The 22,500-nt window shown below is 42.7% G+C and overlaps 2 protein-coding genes across 2 annotated transcripts; both read left to right on the forward strand.

Moving 5' to 3' along the window:
* Window positions 1-9,591: 9,591 nt before the first annotated feature.
* Window positions 9,592-11,040, forward strand: LOC143020155 (zinc finger BED domain-containing protein 5-like). Its single transcript, XM_076176316.1, has 2 exons — window positions 9,592-9,698; window positions 10,326-11,040. Exons 1-2 carry the CDS (start codon window positions 9,592-9,594, stop codon window positions 11,038-11,040), a joined length of 822 nt encoding a protein of 273 aa, XP_076032431.1.
* Window positions 11,041-11,139: 99 nt separating this feature from the next.
* Window positions 11,140-12,413, forward strand: LOC143020110 (protein FAM200C-like). The gene has a single exon (XM_076176267.1). The coding sequence runs from the start codon at window positions 11,344-11,346 to the stop codon at window positions 12,400-12,402; it is 1,059 nt and encodes a 352-aa protein (XP_076032382.1). The 5' UTR covers window positions 11,140-11,343; the 3' UTR covers window positions 12,403-12,413.
* The last annotated feature ends 10,087 nt before the right edge of the window (window positions 12,414-22,500 follow it).

The following is a 22,500-nucleotide window of genomic DNA, read 5'->3' on the forward strand; positions in this document are numbered from 1 at the left end:
GTGTGTGTGTGTGTGTGTGTGTGTGTGTGTGTGTTGTTAGCATCTAGACCATAGATGACCGCGGGACGACCCTTCCGTGACAAAGTGAGGTCGCTGGCGTTGGGTAGGTTGCACAACGTTCCTGCTCCGGGATCTTGTGCTTCCTGTTTTGCTTGTTGATCCGACTTGCTGCTTCCAGATATGTTGGATCCCGCGCAGCTACCAGATATGTTGAATCCCACCGCTGCCACCAGATACCTACCCAGCGAAGCGAACGAGCTAGCCAACGCACAGGACAAGTTATCCCAGCGATCCACCTATCCAGCGAAGCGGACAACAGCTCAAGCCATCTCTCTCGCTGTGTGAGCCAGCCCAACGCACAGGACAAGTCATCCCAGCGACCCACCCCAGCAACCGGCAACGAGACAAAAGCCCATCTCCCTCGCCGTGACCCAACTCAACAACATCCTTCAAAGGAAGTATCGCTCTTACGTCCGGAAGTCGAACCGACACCTTTCAAAAACTGAACAAATTCCACACACGAACTAACCCATTTGCCACCCTTCTCATTCTTTCAATATTTCCAGATCTGCACCATCGCACCACACTCCATCGAATTATTCAACTTCCACCTCTTGTGAACCCTTCACCATCGCTTCACCTCGTCAGCACTGTAAGTAGATGCCTGTATTTATTGGGGCTAGGTAGCTCTAAATTGTTGTGTGAGTGAGTTTAAGTGAAGGCTATCCAGTGATTTTTTTTTTTTATATATTTTTTGCAAAGCCTTAAATTTTTTTCGGTGATTTTTTTTTTTTCTTTTTGTACGAAAGTGTGCATGACCCATTCACAGTCCAACGTTTCACACCATTACAACACTCGTTCCAAAATGGCAGCACAAAACGAAAATAACACACAGTCCTCGCCGAATCAAAACACAGACCCAACCGTCGCTCAACCACACATGCAACGTTCTGCAACAAACCTACTAACACTCCTGCAGCATGACAACACTCTTCCTAAGTTCAACGGGACAAACATCGCCATCCACACTCTCTTAGATGACGTCCGTTCGGAAATACAGCGCACACAGGTGCACGATGAAATGACAAAAATCGCTGTCCTTAAAAGTCGCATCGATTTCAACGATACCCTTGCAAGCGACATAATCCAATCCGACGCGTTCCAACAACCACAGACTTTCCAAAATTTCATTGACGAGTTAAAAAAATCCTTCGCCCCATATGAACAGTTAGGCTCCCTCTCTCCCTTCTACACACTAGGAACAAACTTTAACACCCCCCCTTATCTCACCAAAGAAAGAGCAGTCAGGGAGGCGAGTCAGTTCAAGGAAGAACTAAGAGACGCACTCACTTCTTCACCTTGGGTTACAGATAACACAATCAGCCTAGATCACGTACTCTCATTATTTGGCTACATAAAACTGATCTCGCGACTTCACCCAGAAACACTAAAGAAAATAGAGAACATTCCTTTTGATCCAAACACAACACTCGTTGACTTCTCTAGAAAATTTTCGGACACATCAGCAACAAAAACACAAATTCAACAACAACAAATCCCCCTTACACACACACTCACCCACCCACCCACTCCCACAGTAGCAAAAATCTCACAAGAACATTACATTAGAGATATACCCATGTCACACGAACATCACACTAGAGGTAGACAAATATCACGCACAAGATCACGACAGCGTTCACAATCTAGGAGACCATTCTTTTGCATAATCTGCAACATAGTAGGACATAGCACAAACAGGTGTTATTACAGACAACCAACTAGCTACTGCTCATATCACGGACCAGCTTTTCACGACACAACACAATGTCGCGTCTTGAAATCACAAACCTACACGTCATACGCGTCCCACCAACACCCGACTAGCGACAACACAAACAAACAAAACACGGTATGACTATCGTCTCACGGTGAACAAAACACACGACCTCACGAGACAGAATCAAACCCCCCACTACCGATTCTCACGATGGCTGACTCTCGATCATCCCCGTCTGCTATGACATTTCAGGCCACGGTCAACAACCTTCCACAACTACTCTTTCTGGACACAGGATCCCCAGTTAATCTAATGTCAAAGGTTTCCTTCGACCAATTCCGATTCCGACACCGTAGAGTAACAGTTATAGAACCAACGGATATCACATTACAAAATGTAGACGGAGTTCCCTTTCCCATCATAGGAAAAACCGAACTAGACATCTCCCTGCATGCCAACTGTCCTCCCATTAAAACGACAGTATACATAGCGGACGTAGTGTTTCCCGCAGATATTCTTATAGGTTTGACATGGATGCAAAGAAATGGCATCATCATCTATCCTGCTCAAAACGGCATTGGTTTCAATAATCACTTCATAACGGCTTTAAAGACAGCTAACACGCATGCACACACAGAAAACACGCGCGTCAAACACTTGCATATGATCGAGCAACAGCATGCAACATCAACAACAGCAACAACTGCACAAAACAGTGATGAAACAGAAAAGGTGACACTTGTAACAGACACGCACACTGGTGTAACGGACACGCCCACCCCATCCGCTCACCCCCGTAGCTCACACCACAGACGTAATAGACGTACACTGTCAGCGCGCATGTCAAAGTCAACTCGCGACCACAAGAAACACGATGTTTTCACTAACATACAGGAAATATCACCACAATACACTACCGTCTCACAGATCTCTCTCACGAATTCTCACGCGGTTGTAATAACTGACAAAACACTCTATCCACGCGAGTACACAAAACTCAAAGTGCGTATCTTCAAAGCTCCCGACTCAGATGTTCTTTGTATCACAGACAGTTGCCGTGTATCTGGTGTATCTCTCTTATCCGCCCTATCTCACACATCGAGAAAAGGACACACAACAATCATAGTTGCAAATAATACCAATGCCCCTCTTCAGATGAACAAAGGAACGAACGTTTGTGATTTTACAGTGTATCCCTCCCCAGTACACGTAATCGAGCATGACAACTCACAACACGTATGCGCCATCACCAACGGAGAACAGAACACACAGGAAACCATCAAAGCACCACACACTAACGATGTAGATTTCCCTGAAGCACGAGAAGATCTCCTGACACTCTTGAACACGTACAGACACGCAATTGCACTCCCAGGCGAACCATTAGGTCTCACAGACATCATACAACATCATATACCACTTCAACAAAATGCAAAACCACGGTACATACCCGCTTACCGTCTTCCTCACAGTAAAAGAAACATTGTCGACAATATAATTGCAGACATGCTCGACCAAGGCATCATTGAACACAGCCTATCTCCCTGGAATTTTCCTCTCTTTGTCGTTCCAAAACACGACGGCTCCTTTCGCCCTGTTGTTGATTTCCGTGAGCTAAATAAACTCACCATTCCCGAAAGACATCCTATTCCTCATCTCCAAGACACAATCTACTCCATAGGCGAACACAACACGGTCTTCTCTACTCTCGACCTTATGTCAGGGTATTTCCAAATATCTCTAGATGACGAATCAAAACCTCTAACAGCCTTCAGTACCAATACGGGCCATTACCACTTCAAAAGGTTGGCCATGGGACTCGTCTCTGCTCCCTCTGTTTTCACAAGACTTATGTTCAAGGTATTCCATGGTTTGATTGGAAAGACTGTCTTCATATACCTTGACGACATTATCATTGCCTCACGGTCACTCACGGAACACCTTAACACACTTCAAACTGTCTTCTCAAGATTAGCCGCGGCAGGCCTAAAACTTAAACTCAAAAAGTGCTCCTTCCTCAAAAAGGAAATAAGGTTCCTAGGACACGTCATAAACTCACACGGTGTCATTACTTCTCAAGACAAGGTTAAGGCTGTTCTAGATTTTCCAACCCCTAACTCTACAGACACGTGAAATCATTTCTAGGACTTTCAGGTTTTTACAGACGTTTTATCGAAGGCTATGCTCACATGGCAGCTCCTTTAACAGCCCTTCTCAAGAAAGATACTCCTTTTAACTGGACGTCTGAACACAACACCGCTTTCCACAAGCTCAAACAAGCACTCACAACAGCCCCAGTTCTGGCATTCCCAAACTTCTCTAAACCCTTCACACTATGCACAGATGCTTCATACAAAGGCCTTGGCGCAATACTAATGCAACAACACGACTCCAAACTTAGACCTATAGCATACGCCAGCCGCGCATTAAACAAGCACGAACAAAACTACTCTGTCACTGAAATTGAAGCGCTTGCAATCATATATGCCCTCAAACATTTTAAAGACACCATTCTAGGATACGAAATACATGTACACACAGATCATCAACCCGTTTTAAACCTTTTCAAAGGCAAGAACCTAACTGGGAAACTAGCCAGATGGTTCCTCACTATCCAGGACTTTATGCCTACCTTCCACTACGTCCAGGGCCATGCAAACTATGTCGCCGACGCCCTTAGTAGAAACGTAGCAACAATACGTCAAGCATCAGAGCCACTTGACATTACGCGAGACCGCATCATTGCCGCTCAAGCGACAGACCCCCTATGGAAAAGAATCATACACTATCTAAATTCAGGTGACACTACAAACACAGACGATTTTCCTCCCAACATAGACAACTACTCTCTCATAGACCAGGTTCTCTACCACACAACACTGCTCACAAACAAATGCGAACCAAACCGCATGGTTACACAATTAGTAGTTCCCACAAGTCTTGTTCCAGAAGTTCTCAAAATACTACATGATTCTCCATTAGCAGGACATTGCGGGAAGGACAAGTGCCTCTCGCAAGCTAGGTTAAAGTACTTTTGGCCCACCATGCGTAAAGACATACACACATACATAGACGCATGCCACTCATGCATAACTCATAAAGGTCACATTAGCGGTCAAGTACCAATACACAATTACCCAACACCTTCCAGACCCTTTGAAACCATTGCCATTGACTTACTCAAACTTCCAATCACTCTCAATGGAAACCAGTACCTTTTCGTATGCATCGATCATTTCTCTCGGTTCTGCATCCTCTCTCCTTTAGCGGACAAGACAGCAAAAAGTGTAGCTCAGACAATTATCAATAACGTCATCTGCCCATACACCACACCGAAAACACTAATTTCAGACAACGGCACGGAATTTAATAACGACATCCTCACAAATATCTGCCAACAGTTCAACATTACAAAGTGTAACACCACACCATACCACCCCAGCTCAAATGGACTCGTTGAACGTCAAAATCGGAAGATACTTAATATTCTCAGACACCTTGCCACAGACATACACGCATCTTGGGACGAACACATACCCATGATACAAGCCTGCATCAACAGCGCAATCAATAGATCAATCTCAGAATCACCCCATTTTGTTTTGTTTGGATCTGATAAGAAAATGCCGTACGACCTACTCACTTCAGAAAACCCCCCTGTGTATGATTTCAATGATTTTGTCAAGGTAACACTCAATAATTTCAACACTCTTTTCAAGAGAATACATGAGTCACTGACTCTCTCAAAAGCAGATATGCTTAGGTTGAAGAACGCTCACTCCAGAGATTGCAATGTTTCTGTAGGTGACATAATATACCACACCAACCACCAACCCACATCAAAACTTGCACCCAAATTCCATGGTCCATTTCGGGTCACCGACATACTTCCGCACAATAAGATCAAAGCTCTCCACTTACGCGAACTCACAGAGGCTATCCTACATTTAGATCATATCAAACTAGTTCCTAGAGGTCTCGACATGGATGACATTCCATCCCCGCCCATTCTACAACCAACACACACGACCGAGCCTCTAGACACAAACACCTTTACCACTCCACCGATCCCGACACCTCGCTATAGCCTCAGAAATAGGATTGTATAAGTTTCTTTAGCCCCAACAAACCCAAGCATCTATTTCCAAAACCAATATTTATCATTCATGTTCATCTTATCATGCCATAACCAAGTATCTCCCTTCTAGCTGTGCAGATCACCTTTGCCACTCAGGGAAGGTCAACCCCTTCACCTAGGCACACCCCTCCTTCTTCTATCTCCTTAACAGTTCGTGCACCAAGCATATGTGGATCTCAAGCTCATGGTGTCGCGAGGACGGACACTGGTAGCGTATGCCGAGCAACTGTTAGCATCTAGACCTCCTAGAAGACGTAATCTACCACCAAAATCTCCTAGACATTCATCTACCACCTCTGCTTATACTATCGGCACTGCACGTATGCTTCGGTGCAGACAGAGTAGCCTGGTACTCGACCTGACGTCTTCACGCACCTGGTCACTACGGGTCAGGTCGCTATTGTCCAGGCGGACACCTCACGCGCAGTTGGACGCCTCACCAACCCTAAAGGATTGCCACCAAGCCAAGCATTTGATACACATTATATTTAAATCCCTTTCCTACGGGATATGTCTATCCTGTCCAACCTCGGACAACTGTATGTCATTTGTAAATATGTATATGCAATGTATAAGGTAGTTAAAACCTATCCTGATCTCTAATATTTGCTAAAACTGCATCTTGTAAATAAATATTATCTCGTCGGCAACCTAACCACGAGCCATGTATATAAACGCCTCCTGTCACCAAATAAAGAAGAGAAAGACCACAGAGAGAGACAGAGCTACACGTTGCTCTGCTGATTTTATTCTAAAGCCTCCGAACACCGCTCAAACTACGACCACGTACTACCACAACTCATATGCTGAGATACCATCCAACAGTGTGTGTGTGTGTGTGTGTGTGTGTGTGTGTGTGTGTGTGTGTGTGTGTGTGTGTGTGTGTGTGTGTGTGTGTGTGTGTGTGTGTGTGTGTGTGTGTGTGTGTGTGTGTGTGTGTGTGTGTGTTTGTGTGTGTGTGTATACGTGCGTGCAAATATGCACGCGCATGCGTATGTGTACTGCATGTGTGCGCGTGTGTGTCTTTGTGTTTGTGTGTGTGTGTGTGTGTGTGTATGCGTGCGTGCATGTATGTATGCATGCACATGCGTGTGTATAATGCATGTGTGTGTGCACGCTTGCATTTATGTATGCATGCGAATGCGTGTCTGTAGTGCATGTTTGTGTGTGTGTGTGTGTGTGTGTGTGTGTGTGTGTGTGTGTGTGTGTGTGTGTGTGTGGTCTTGGATCATGTGTTGAACTCGTGATCGACGGATATTTCCCTCTCGGAGGAAAGGAGGAAAGCTCAGAGCTCATATATGACTGATCTATGGGTAATACTGTGACCTTACACGCACACACATCCCCAACTCCCCGCCCACAAGAGTTAGAGTAACGACTCGTAGCCCAGCGATACTGAAATTATTTCAGCCCTGGACGGGATTCGAAGCCTGATCGCCGTAGTGGCGGCCGCGATCGCTACCACTGCGCCACATGTGCGCGTGTGTGTGCGTTTGTGTGTGTGTGCTTGTTTGTTTGTGTGTGTGCATAAGTGTGTACAAACTCACATAAACACACATGCACACACAAACACACACACACACACACACACACACACACACACACACACACACACACACACACACACACACACACATGCATACATTCATACACACACAAACACACATACACACACGCACGTACATGCATAACTAAATACACACACAATCATACATACACACTACTCGGTGGCGCGGTTGGTAAAGTCTCTGACTGTCACTACGGCTGCCCGGGTTCGAATCCTGCCAGGGCTGAAATAATTTCAGTATCGATGCGCTTCGAGTCGTTACTCCAACTCTCATGGGAGGGGAGTTGGGTGTGTGTGTGCGTGTAAGGTCACAGCATTACCCATAGATCGGTCATACGAGCTCTGAGCTCTCTTCCGGGAGGGAAATAGCTGTCGATCACGAGTCCAACCCGTGATCCAAAGACCAAGGTGAATCACACACAACACACACACACACACAATACGAGACTTCTGGTAGTAATGACGTCATTGGGCTGTCAAAGTGACATCTTGATTTGGATCTCCCTTGTTTACGGTTTTAAACAATGTGGGATAATGCTCAGTACATTTTTTCTTTTATTATTTCTTATGATAAATAATATTGATAGTCACAACTGTTTGCTCGAGAATCCGTGTGAGCGACATTATGTCATCGGTTTGTCATCACTTGTACCCGACGACTCTTTCTATCCAATCGCGTTAACGCTTATAAAGTATTCACGGAATCAGAAAAAACAACTCAAGAGTTGAAAAAGGTACTACAAATATTCATTATTAATTAGTTATAATAAAAAATACGTGAAAATGCGATAGAAGTTTTATTTTCATTTATTGTAATTTCCTCGAAAAAGGAGCGCGAAAACTGTCGGAAAACTCGATTCAGTTCGTGATTTCTGTCTTTGAATTAATCACTTTGTGACGACCGGGTAGTTTTGATGTGATGTGTTTGTGTGTGTATTGCCTTGTTTTTTTTTTTCGCCTCTTTAATGATTCATTTGGCGAAATAAAATTAGGAGTGCTTCAGAAGTGGAGCAACAAGGATATGACTACAATGCAAAATTTACGAAAGAGGAAAGTGGTAATTAAACAAACCATTAGTCGACGCCATGTCTGTAGCCTACTAAGTGAAGGGATTCAATTGTTCTGAAAGAGAAAAAACTATATTGAGGCGGAGGCAAAGGTTTATTTAATTGCTAAGTGAGGTATTGTCTTTTTGCACATATATAAATGTAGGACAAAGAAAAAACGCGCTGATAAGAAAATAATGGTACTGCCTGTGATAGACCTCCCCGCACTTCGTACATAAACACTTACACTTAAGTATACTTAAGTACATATCGCAGACCAGTCGGTGACGACTCTATGCTGCGCTCATATGATGTTCAGTGCGTTGACTAGACTGTGGTGGCGGTTTGGTCGGGTCAAATTTGAAGTCTTGGTTTTTCCAGAGGCTATCAAGGCAGTTTTTAAACATATTTAGTGTTGTCGCTTCAGCAACCTCGGCAGGGAGTTGGTTCCACACAGTAGTCGTTCTGTAGTAGAAGCTGTTGCGCTGCACTCCATACACGCCGTCTGCTGGACGATGCTGATAAAGCTGCCTGCTGTGTAACCGACTGGGCCTGTACAGGGGCCTGAAGGATGCTGGACACAACAGCTCCTCGTACTGATTGAAGTGCTTCCAGATTTCAGTTAGGTCTCCCCTGCACCGTCTATACTTAAGCGTTGGTAAGTTCATGATTTTTAGACGCTCCGGATAGTCAAGGTGCTGGAGCCCATCTACTTGTTTGGTTGCTCTGACCTGCACTTGCTCAATTCTATCCTCTAGCCCATTGGTTCCCAACCTGGGGGTAAATTACCCCCTGGGGGTAATTTAGCAAATTTTTTCGGGGGTAATGGAGGGGTGACAGAAAAATGTTAAGAATTCTGAAAATCAAGAAAGCATTGCGGTACCTGGTATTAGGATTAATGTTAACTTAGTCTTAGTATTTTAAGTTGTAAAGTAAACCTATTATAAGTAAGTAACAAAGCTAAACCAAATAACAATAAATATCAAAAACTAATATACAGTATTAGAAAAGAAGAAATATATAGCTAAGTGTGTGGTGACCGAAAAGTATTTTCACAAGTATGCTTCAGGACACAAGTCACTCAGTAACCCCGATGACTCATCGACAAGTCCAGTACGCGTCACTCACTGCCCGAGTCTGCCTCTATTTCACACTGCCAGTTTCTCTGTGAGCATCAGCCGAGGTAGACATAAGCTGGTATGTATGTGTACTGCCCTGTGCAGTATATACTTAGTATTTACCCACTGTTACTGTGAGTTTGTGTTATTAATTTTGTATATAATGTATGCGTGGTTCTTACGTTTTCAATGGTTTTGCTAGCATTAGCGGAGTATGCGAGGCTGCGTACGTTCACTGTAGTCTCGCGCTACAAGATGCTCTTGTGCTGACAAGCATGATACATGCAGCCTGGCGAATGTATGCGTGTGTGCTTGCATCAGTGAACTTGTGTTAGCTGCCATGCGAGAAATTATGTACCTCGCGTTTTGCAGTGTATTCACGGATATTGTGTTGAATAGGTGTTGCGTTGAGTTTTTCAGTAGTGGTGTACTGAGGTTTTGGTGTTGCGGATTTGGCTTGTGATATTCGAGTTGTGTATTGAAGTGTAATTTAGTGTTTTAGTGTAACTGTGTATTCGAGTGTGTGAGTGCAGAATTTTTTATTTTTATTTTTAACACTTACATCATTCCTATGCTGAATAAGCTCTTCTAATGTTATCTAGAATGCCATGAAAAACTAAATAATAAGTTCTCAGTGTTCACACTTTTTTATGCATTTTTTTTTCTTTTTCTGCAGATTGAACAATAAAATGTCCAAAAAGCGAACCTACTCTGACGCCTTTCTTTGCCATGGCTTTGTGAATTTACCATCCGGTGGAAAGGATCGGCCACAATGTGTGATATGTCACAAAGTGTTGACAAATGAAAGCCTGAAGCCATCAAAACTCTCAACTCACCTCCAGAAGTGCCATCCAAATCTTCAAAATAAGGATCAGGCTTATTTTCAGCGCCAGGCTGTAGCACTGAAGAATATCCAGTTCGGTTCATCTGGAATTCAAGCCCAAAAGCTTCAAGCTGCAGTCGAAGCATCCTACTTTGTTGCATATAAAGTTGCCGAACAACAGAAATGCCACACCATTGCAGAGAATCTGATTATGCCTTGTGCATACGAGATGGTAAGCAAGGTATGTGGGGAGGATCAAGCGAAGAAACTGAGTGTCATATCTCTATCAAACAACACCATCCACAGACGAATCGATGACATGGCATCAGATATCTTGTCCCAAGTTATAACAGAGATCAAAGAAAGCTCATATAGCAAATTCTCCTTGCAATTTGATGAATCGTGTGACGTAGCCAGTTGTGCTGTTCTCCTTGGGTTCGTCCGTTACGTCCACCAGGACAGGATCAAAGAAGAGTTCCTACTTTGCGAGAATCTGCTGACAACCACGAAGGGAGAAGATGTCTTCAATATCATCAACAGTTTCTTTACCAAGAATGGATTGGATTAGAACAGCGTTCAACAGGTAGGGAGCGATGTTTATATAAAGTCTAAATTAGTATAAATACAATGAATTACATGGCATATAGTCATATACAGTTTTATTTATTGTACAAGTAACCGTAGTGTAGCTAATATTTTGTGCATGATTAACACAAAAAACATCGTGCGTCGTACTGAAAAACTAAAGTACCAAAATAATTAAATTAATACCATATAATTATAACGCAAAAGATAAGTAACAATGACTAACTGACGCAATCTATAATAATTTTTCTTTTTAATCCAGGTCTCCGTCGATGGAGCACCGGCGATGATGGGTGGTCATCGTGGATTACGGGGCCTCATACAAGCTGTCAATCCAGAAATTTCTGTAGATCATTGCATCATTCATCGGTACTCTCTTGGATCGAAAAGCCTGCCTGGTAATCTGAAGTTAGTGTTTGAAGATGTGTTGAAAATCGTCAACTTCATCAAGTCCAGGGATGTGAATTCGCGCATATTCAAGGAGCTGTGCAAGGAAATGGGAGAACAGTATCAAGTTCTGCTCTACCACACCGATGTTCGCTGGTTGTCACGAGGCAAGGTTGTACATCGTGTCATTGAGCTCCGAAAGGCTATTCAGGAATTCCTGGAACAAAAAGGATCTCCTTTTCCTACCAAGTTCACTGATAAAGAGTGGCTTGCTCGACTTTGCTACTTGGCTGACATATTTGCGGAGCTGAACAGTGGTAATCTGCAACTCCAGGGCCGAAACACGACTGTCATTGATGCCCATCACACTGTGGTTGCATTTCTGGGAAAACTGAGACTCTGGATTCGGCGCTTGGAGAAAGGAGTGATCGCCCAGTTCCCCACCCTAGACCAGTTTATTGAGGAGAATAGTCATGATACTGGATCTCTTCTACAGACCATCAACAAAGAGATGAGCGACCATTTGAAGGGGCTTGAAACAAGCATGCATCACTACTTTCCAGAGAGTGACCAAGAAACAGCAAGTCTTCAGTGGATCATTCATCCCTTCTCTGTACCTGTTGAGGCCATTCATGATGATGATTTCCCTGCAAAGGAGGAGTGGATCACAATGCGAGCCAATGAAGCCTTGAAAATCGAATTCCAAAACCAAAATGCAGATTCCTTTTGGATTTCACGACTAGCCGACTCGCCAACTCTGTCCAAGAGAGCCTTGAAGTTGTTGGTATCATTCTCAACAACGTATCTGTGCGAGAAGGGGTTCTCAACTGTGCTGGGGATGAAAACAAAAAAGAGGACTCACTTGAATGTTGCAAACGATGCCAGGCTGGCACTTTCAACCACGAAGCCAAGAATTCCTCAACTAGCTTCAAATATGCAACTCCAACCATCTCACTGATGCTCTTGACATCTTTGGTAAGTCATTAGAGATGCAAAATGTACTAATACAATAAATAAAAGAAATTATCTCTAGTGTTTAGTTTAGCCATATATATCAATGTTGACAACATTTTGTGAAAGGGGTAACATGCTTAATGTCGCATGCTAAATTGGGTAACAAGCTGAAAAAGGTTGGGAACCACTGCTCTAGCCTCTTGAATCTTGGCGACCGGACAGCTTGCGCATACTCGAGATGACTTCTGACAAGGGCTGGGGAGAGGAGCTTAAACATCTCAGGGCTCATGTATGAGAAGACACGCCGGATGAGACCCATCATTGAATTAGCTATTTTTATCTTGTTAAGTATATGCTGTTCAAATTTCAAGGCCGAGTCTACTGTCACCCCAAGATCTTTCTCCTCATCAAAGTGCTCTAATTCTTCTCCGTAGATTTGATAACGATGAGCATACACGATATTTTCAAAGTCCTCCACAGACATAACTTTACATTTGGATGGGTTAAATTTCAACAGCCAATTGTCGGACCATCTCTGTATCCTATCCAGATCATCTTGCAGCTCAAGGGCATCCTCATATTTGGTTATTTGACGGAGAACTTTTGTATCATCTGCAAACATGTATGTGTTTGAATGTACAAGGTCAGGTAGGACTTTGATGTAGATAGTAAAGAGCGTGGGTCCCAGAACACTACCTTGGGGGATACCACTTGATACATTACAACTTGAGGACTTTTTTCCATTCACTATACTATAACTGTCTGGCACCTGCCAACAAGAAAACTTTCAACCCATGTTAGGACCTTATCGTGAATTCCATAGCTCTCGAGTTTTGATAGAAGACGACGATGGGGGACTGTGTCAAATGCCTTTGCATTGTCTAGGTAAATAACATCTACTACACCACCACTAGCCATTATATCAGCGCAGTGATCAAGGTAGTGCAAGAGCTGCAGGACTGTAGAACGACCATGTATAAATCCATACTGACGTAGTGACAAGGCACTATTGACAGTTAGATGATTGATTAATGCTTCACAGATATAGGATTCAAGAAGTTTGTATACGATTGATGTTAGACTTATAGGTCGATAGTTAGCTGCCAGTTTTTTAGATCCTTTCTTGTAGATGGATGCTACTAGAGCCTCCTTCCAGTCAGACGGTAATTCACCCAGTTGAATGCTTTTGCGGAACAGAACAGCAATTGGTCCAGCAATGTAGGCAGATATTTCTTTCAGAATTCTGGGGTGTATCTCGTCTGGACCACAGCTCTTACTGACATTTAGACCACTCAGTTTTTTCATAACACTTGATTCAGAGATATGTGGTTCATTAATAACATTTTCAACATATTTTTGTGGTTCAGGTGTGGGTCCAAATGGCTCATGTGTGTACACCGAAACAAATTATTTCTGTAATATTTCAGCTTTTTCTTTATTATCATGACAAAGAGAGTGAGGGTTTTCTGGGTCTGCTAGTAGAGGTGCCACACCTGATTTGGTTTTCAACTTCTGGTTAGAAAATTTCCAAAATGCTTTGGGTTGACTCTTGGACTGCTCAGCGATACTTTGTTCATGGTTCCGTTTAGCCTTGCGACATTTTGTTGACACTGGTTCCTCAGTTTTGTATAATTCAGTCTAAATGATTCAGCATCCTCCCGATTCTGGCATGCTATCCAGGCACGGTAGGCTTTATTTTTCTTCTTGATAAGTCCTCTTAGTTTTGGTGATAATGGAAACTTGTACTTTCTCTTGGGTATGTTGTTTATTTTAACCATAGGAATATATTCTGTTCTTAACTCATGGATTTTTGTCTTAATCATGTTCCAGGTATCTTCTATATCTAGAGCTTTAGTCGCTTCCTCAAAGTTTTGGAGCCATTCTGATCCCTCAAGAGATGCTCTCATTCCATCATAGTCCCCAGCATTGTATTTATAAGTTATTTTTTTCATTATTAGAAAGGTCTGTGTAACAATGGTAGTTGAATATTAGTACTGCATGATCACTTGATCCAAGAGGGGCATGATACTGTATGTCAGATACCATATCCTGTTCATTGGTAAAAATCAAATCTAGAAGTGATGGTGTATCAGTTCCTCGTGCTCTAGTAGGTTGGTCAACATGTTGGTAAAGGAAACAATCTTGGATGGTCTCTAGGAGCATAGATTCATGGGAGTTTTCAGGTTTGGATGTGGCGTACAATTCCCAGTCAACATGTAGGGTATTGAAGTCCCCTATCAGACAGATATGCGAGTATGAGAGGCCACTAGCAGTCCGCAAGAGCTCATAAAGTTCTCTATTGTTCAGGTCAGTGGAGTTAGGGCTTCTATATATACAGCCAAGTAAAAACTTGTCTCCCCCTCGGAGGCACACCTCGAGGAGTGTTGCTTCTCGAAGGGAAGTTACGACACTGACCTGTGAAACAGATTTAACAATAATATTATGCACATATATCATTATGCCTCTGTCACCATCAGGTTCCAAGTTGCAAGGGTAAATTGTAAAATCATCAACCATGAAGTCTTCCTTTAGTCGCTCACTGTGATGCTTGGGTTCCTCTGTTACCGCAATGAAGTGTGTGGATCTCTGGGAGCCTGACTTTAAGTTCTGATAGTTTATTTGAGGTAAGGACATCAGCGTTTGTATACATAATAGTTACTGAGGGGAGCTTTTGATTAATATTTGTTACAGTACCACGATTATATCTGTCAGGATCAACTGGTTGTGAGCCTGGGGGCAATGCATTACACCTAGATTTGCTGGAATTCACGGTTCCATGGCTAGTCTTGTCAGGTAGTCCTTCAAGTTTATATTTATTAATTAATACTTCCGTCATGTCCTTTATAACTTGGCTCATTGACTCGATTCCTTCTATGTCTTCACGACTTCGGTTACAATATTTTTCAAATCTCCAAATATCAAATCATCTTTCCGTCGTATATTGCAAAGCTGAATAATGAACTAAGAGATTATAAACCCAAATGAATGTTACGCATACTCTTGAAATGTCCTTAGAGAAATCTAGACTTCTGTAAGCGAAGTCGTATTCTAGTTATTCAAACAGAGGTTAAAGGTAGGATGTTGGGGGAAAAATAACCCAGTGTGATAACCCTTTAACGTGCTCTACAAGCTTTTAAAGAAAAAACTGGAAACATTTCATTGACTATTATTCACTAACGGTGACGTACGGACACCATAGAGAAGGAAACTGACGTTATTGCTAGGACCATCACCCATGATTAATATATGAACACGTTTTACCTGATTTAAAAACACCCATGTATGCATGCACACACACCAACAATCAATTTCTTGCACTGTGTGTGTGTGTGTGCGTGCGTGTGTGTGTGTGTGTGTGTGTGTGTGTGTGTGTGTGTGTGTGTGTGTGTGTGTGTGTGTGTGTGTGTGTGTGTGTGTGTGTGTGTGTTTGTGTGTGTGTGTGTGTGTGAGTGTGTGTGTGTGTTCATGTATGTATGTGTTCGTATGTGGATGTGTTTGTGTGTAATTGTTTATGTGATTGTATACGTGTGTGTATGTATATGTGTGAGTGTGTGTTTGTGAAGAGAGAGAGAGAGAAAAAAGAGAGAGAGAGAGAGAGAGAGAGAGAGAGAGAGAGAGAGAGAGGGGGGGGGAAATGGAAAGACGAAGGGAAAGAGAAAGAGAAGGAGAAAGAGACAAAGAGAAAATAGAGAGAGAAAAAGAAAGAACGAGAGAGAGAGATAAGAGAGACATAAAAGTGAGAAAAGGAAAAATTAACCAAAACAGACACAAGTTGAATTGGGCAGGCCAGTGCGTAAAACATATTACTGTACTGTAATTCTTTTCGTCGTTACTTGCTGTTTGCTTGAACTGTTTGCTTGCCTGTAGATTGAGCGAGAGGTGAGGGGAGAGAGAGAGAGAGAGATTTGTTTTAATAAATTTATTACGCCCGTGGGCGGCAAACAATAGTACATCTATCACAGCATTGTGTTAGAGGACATGTCATATATTATATACATTCTTTAAATGGAGACATAATACAATAATCATTCAGGATTCCCCGAAATGGTGATGGCGGGATAGTGGTACTATGTGTTTACATATAATCATCATGCCCCGTCTCCGGGGAATATTGTCTGTCACTATGGGTCACTGGAGACAATAATACCAAGGGTGTTCGTGTTACGACGGTTACACAGCCCGTACGGTGATCACAGAGAGAGAGAGAGAGAGAGAGAGAGAGAGAGAGAGAGAGAGAGAGAGAGAGAGAGAGAGAGAGAGAGAGAGAGAGAGAGAGAGAGAGAGAGAGAGAGAGAGAGAGAGAGAGAGGGAGAGAGAAAGAGAGAGAGAGATAGAGATGGATAAAGATAGAGATAGAGATAGAGATAGAGATAGATTGATTGAGCGAATGAGCGATCGTGATTGGGAGAGGGAGGGAGAGAGGGAAGAGGTCTTGTGTTGACTCGCAGGTAAGAACTCGGAGCTCGCCTCCCCCTCCCCCTCCCCTCCACCCCGCCGCCCGCCTTCACTGTCGTCGTCGTCGTCGTCGTCTCAACAACAAAGCCATTCGACTTGGCCCGAGGACGTTGGCTCCACCACAGTGCGTCTTGGGCTGTCCCCCAGGACGCATCAACACCTCTTGGTCTTGACTCTTGAGAGTGATATAGTAGCAATTATGACAAGCAATTGTGTGTGCGTTTTTGTGTGCATGCATTTTACTTCGTGTTGATATATATAAAGGAGAGTACACTCGATGCGTCTCCATCGGTAGATCCTGGGTCTAAATTAATATGGTTAGAACGTCTGGTCTACTTCTTGAAGTAGTCTATTACATTAAGCAGTACATCACACACACACACACACACACACACACACACACACACACACACACACACACACACACACACACACACACACACACACACACACACACACACACACACACACACACACACACACACACACACACACACACATATATATATATATATATACATATATTTATATATGTATATATATATATGTTCACTATAAACCCACTATCGGAGAAATGATATCGGAAGTACAGGAAAACTGTATATTTCGACTACTATCTGTAGTCCTCTTCAGCAGAATAGTTACAAGAAGTTAAAGTACAAGTATATATGAGGTAGTGAGGGGTACATAAAAGGGGATGGGGAAAGTGGGGGGACTCAGGTTACATGCCCTTGAAATGGTTGGGTCAGGGAAGGACAGTTGGTGGTATTTTGTCCGACCGCTCTTAACATTAATTTGTTGACTGCTAACTTCGTAATACAATCTGGGGGCCACTGACCTTTAGAGGTATTGAAGTTAGGATAATGTTTTATTAGAGAAGATTCTACAATTTTCCTACGATAGCTACAGTGTGATTTAAAAATAATTGATGCATTTTCCCAATCTAATCTATGGTCTTTTTGGCTGCCATGAAGGAACACAGCGGAGTTAAGTTGCCCATATTTTATGGAGTTTTTATGTTCCTTTAATCTCGTGGACAAATCCCTGCTAGTTTGGCCCCAATAGACATCATCACAGTCTTTACAAGGCAATTTATATACCCCGGAGTTTTGGTCCACATCATTCCTCCGGTGTACATTTACTACCTTTCTAAAAATACTGTTTGGATAATTGTAAATAAATTTAATTTGGTTGTTAGGTAGAAGTTTGGAGACCGAGTTGATAGATTCATTAAATGGTACAATGATGTTATTGTTACTCCATTTAAACTTCTCCCTGGAGTTGTTTGGTTTATAAAAATTAGATTTGGCTTTATGTAGGGCTTTCTTTAAAAACCATTCCGGATAACCTACGTTAGAGAGTTGTTTATTGATGATGTCAAATTCTATTTGCAAAAATTGTGGACTACAAATCCTAAGGGCTCTAAGATATAGGCCCGATGCAACACTATATCTAATGTTATCCGGATGGTGGCTAAAAAAGTGTAGGCAATTTCCTGTGTGAGTAGGCTTCCTATACACAGAAAAGGACAATTGGTCCGGGTCTCTTATGACCGAAATGTCCAGGAATGGGATCCTACCTCCTTCTTTCCATTCAACCTTAAAATTAATATTCTTAGCTAATTTATTTAATTTAACAAAGAATTCATCAAAAGAACCCCACTTATCGTCCCATAGTGTAAAAATATCATCAACATACCTAAACCAAAACATGTCAGGTGGTTTAATCTTAGGTAATAAAATACTTTCAAAATATTCCATGTAAAGGTTAGCTAACATCATCATCATCATCATCATCATCATCATCATCATCATCATCATCATCATCATCATCATCATCATCATCATCATCATCATCACCACCATCACCATAAACATTATCAGTATTACTATTACGTCACTGTCGCCGTCTTCGTAACCATAACCGTATCCTTAACTATAACCATCATTATCAATCACTCTACCTATCACCATCAGTACCACCATCACTACCATCACCCCCATACTACAACCATATCTTTGTCTAAAATAAGAATTATTGAAAGTAAAAACATTAGAATTGATACATAAACGGGTCAGGCTAATAATCTTTGATACTGAAAGTGGGAGTTTGTATTGATGTGGGTGCAGTTTGGTTTCCAAAAAATTTAAGATGTCTTCCGTGTTAACATTTGTGAATAAGAAAACTATATCGAGACTTAGTAGTTTGCTATTGTAGGAATGATTAGTCTTTTAATTTCACTAAAAAAATCTTTTGAATGTTTAATATGAGAGTTTGAGAAACTTTCCACAAATGGTGACAAAATCCCTGTAAGCCATTTTGATACCTTACTTGTACATGAATTCCTATTGGAGATAATTGGCCTTAGAGGGGTGCCTTCTTTATGTAATTTAGGAAGCCCATAAAAGTTAGGTAATTGAGGGTTAATAACTCTTGAATTATCAAATAATTCATCTCCTACTATTTTTCGGGCTTTCTTATTAAACTCTGCGGAGGTGTTCCTGAGGGGATTTTTAGTAAGGCTTTCATAGGTGTCCACTCAACCAACACAAACACAAACTTCACTCAAGACACCTAGAAAAACTGTACGACAGACACAAACACCTGATACAACACATTACACCTAGACCACACCGTGCAGACTATCTGTCAGCTGCGCCCGTCCCACGTGCGGTGTACTGTACACGATAAGACGTGTATAACCGTACCTATTAATAATACACCCCTTCACCAGCTTTGACTGGTGATAGCAATAATAATGAAATAATAATAATAATACATACATACATATACCAAGGCTTTTTCCCCCTTCCAAGGAGGTAGCCACAAAGGGAAAGGCATAAAAACACTCCCACCCATTTCATCCCTAAATACACTCCACACCCCTCCCACCCTTCCTCTCATCTGAGCACCTCCTGGATGACGGGTCATCCCTGAACCCTGCCCACCGCCCTGGGTCAGAAGCAGTGTCGCAAGACAGTACATCCACAGCAAGGCCGCTTCATTTAATCGGCGACCCCCCCTCTCCGTCCCCTTTGCATATAAGGAGAGGACGGGGAGAAATCCCTTCGGGCTGCGTCAAAATTTACTCACACATACTACCCCCCCCCCCACCCCCGCCCATTCCTCCTCATGCAGTCACAACATCATCCATATACAACCATTCTCCACTCACCTCTGTCTTCCGTCCTCTCCCTTCCTTCCTCAACAGACATTCCCCTCTTCCCCAAAGCCCCCATCCCCCCATCCATCCACCTCATCCTAGGACGTCCCCTCATGTTCACTCCCTCCACATCTGCCTTCCATACCTCTTTTACTAGTCTTTCTTCACTCATTCTTTCCATGTGTCCAAACCATCCTAATATTCTTTCATCAACCCTCTCTCCCAAATCCTTTTTCACCCCTGTTCTCCTCCTCACCTCCTCATTTCTCACTCTATCTAGCCTAGTAACCCCCACCATACTTCTCAGACACCTCATCTCAAACACATTCAAACTCCTTCTCTCTTCTTCTCTTATGTTCCACGTTTCTGCCCCATACAGTGCTGTTGGCACAATCACTCCTTCATACAGTCTCCTCTTCGCATCCATTCCCAAATGTCTATTTCTCATTACACTCTTTAAACCACCAAGGCATTTACTTGCTTCTCTCAATCTACATTCTACCTCCACCTTCACTCCACCTTTTCCTGCTACACTTGCACCCAAGTATCTAAAACTATCCACTTCCTCCAGTCGCTCTCCCTTAATGTTCACTTCCAGTCTACTGCCACTTTCACCCCTTGTACATCTCATCACCTTACTTTTACCCACATTTATCTTTAGCTTTCTTCTATCACATACTCTCCCAAACTCTGCCACCAGCTTCCTCAATCCCTCCTCTGACCCTGCCCACAAGCGCAGTGTTGTCCGCAAACAACAGCTGGCTCACCTCCCACTTTTCTCCATTTTCTTTAACCATCTCCAATCCCTGACTCACTACCCTAGCATTCACCTCTCGCACCACCCCATCCATGTAAAGTTGAAAAGCCAGGGCGACATAACGCATCCTTGACGAAGTCCCACCTTTACTTCAAACCACTCACTCTCTCCATTTCCAATCCTAACACATGCTCTACTACTCACATAAAAAACTCTTGACAGCTCCCAAAAGCTTTCCTCCTATCCCATAAATCTGCATAACCTCCCACAGTGCCTTTCTGTCTACCCTATCATAAGCCTTTTCCAGATCCATAAAAGCCCAAAAAACATCCTTCCCCTTTCCTATAGCTTTCTCACATATCTGTCTTACCACAAAGATCTGATCTACACAACCTCTACCCGTCCTAAATCCACACTGTTCCTCACCAATTACTCCTTCTGTTCCTCTCCTAATCCTCTCAATTAAGATTCTCCCATAAGCCTTCCCTACTACACTCAACAGGCTAATCCCTCTGAAATTACTACATTCACACTTGTCCCCTTTTCCCTTGTAAAGAGGAACTATACAGGCACTACTCCAGTCCTCCGTTACTCTACCCTCTCTCCAGCAAACATTAAATAATCTCACCAACCAGTCCACCATCACTGAACCTCCCTTTTTCAGACATTCTGCATGACATCCATCCAGACCAGGTGCCTTACCTGCTTTCATCATCTTTACAACTGCCTTCCCCTCATCCTTCCTTATTTCTCCTCCATTAATTGACAGGCTACAAGCATACACAAACAACTCCAACCCAACCTGGAGAAAAGCAGGAGAGCTCATGCCTTACCTGGGGCTAATCAGGAACGCGCTCTACACGCGGGAAGTGAACTCTACTCACTTCCCGTAAGATACACACACACACCTCTCACGAACATAGCCACGACCCACACACAAACATCTACACTTACTTTTTCTTCGACTAAAATTCGCTTCCTTTCGAACTTTCTCTTATACTACATCTTCTCATTTCAGTTTACCTCCCACTAAAGATTTTTCCGTTTTTCCACCTTTCTCTCCTACTACGCCTCCTACCATTTCTGAACTTTTGGTGATTGTAATCTGTTTTTAATCCCGGCGTCGGCGCCGCCGTCCAAGCTCCCAGTCCATTTCTCCCGTGCCACGACCACCAACAGCCCCTAATCGCTCGCTAAATCTCCCGGTGGCAATAGCCCTCTTTTATACACTACTATCTTTTCATTTTTTTACTGACATCCTTCCCCTCCCACAAAAACCGATCCCGCGCAAGCGGGTGGTGTTTCCTAGGAATTCAGAATTCAGAATTCAGAATTCTGCTGAAGAGGACTACAGATAGTAGTCGAAATATACAGTTTTCCTGTACTTCCGATATTATTTCTCCGATAGTGGGTTTATAGTGAACATTTACAAATGTGTTATAACATACCAATTTCCAATATATATATATATATATATATATATATATATATATATATATATATATATATATATATATATGTGGTGTGTATGTGTGTGTGTGTGTGTATGTGTGTGTGTGTGTGTGTGTGTGTGTGTGTGTGTGTGTGTGTGTGTGTGTGTGTGTGTGTGTGTGTGTGTGTGTGTGTGTGTGTGTGTGTGTGTGTGTGTGTGTTTTGTTTGTGTGTGTGTGCATAAGTGTGTGAGTGTATGTCGTATGTTCCTATGTTATTTCGCCTTTTTCATGTAT

The sequence above is a fragment of the Oratosquilla oratoria genome, chromosome 39, assembly GCF_046742065.1.
Source record: "Oratosquilla oratoria isolate Oo_2021 chromosome 39, ASM4674206v1, whole genome shotgun sequence".
NCBI classification, from domain to species: Eukaryota; Metazoa; Arthropoda; class Malacostraca; order Stomatopoda; family Squillidae; genus Oratosquilla; species Oratosquilla oratoria.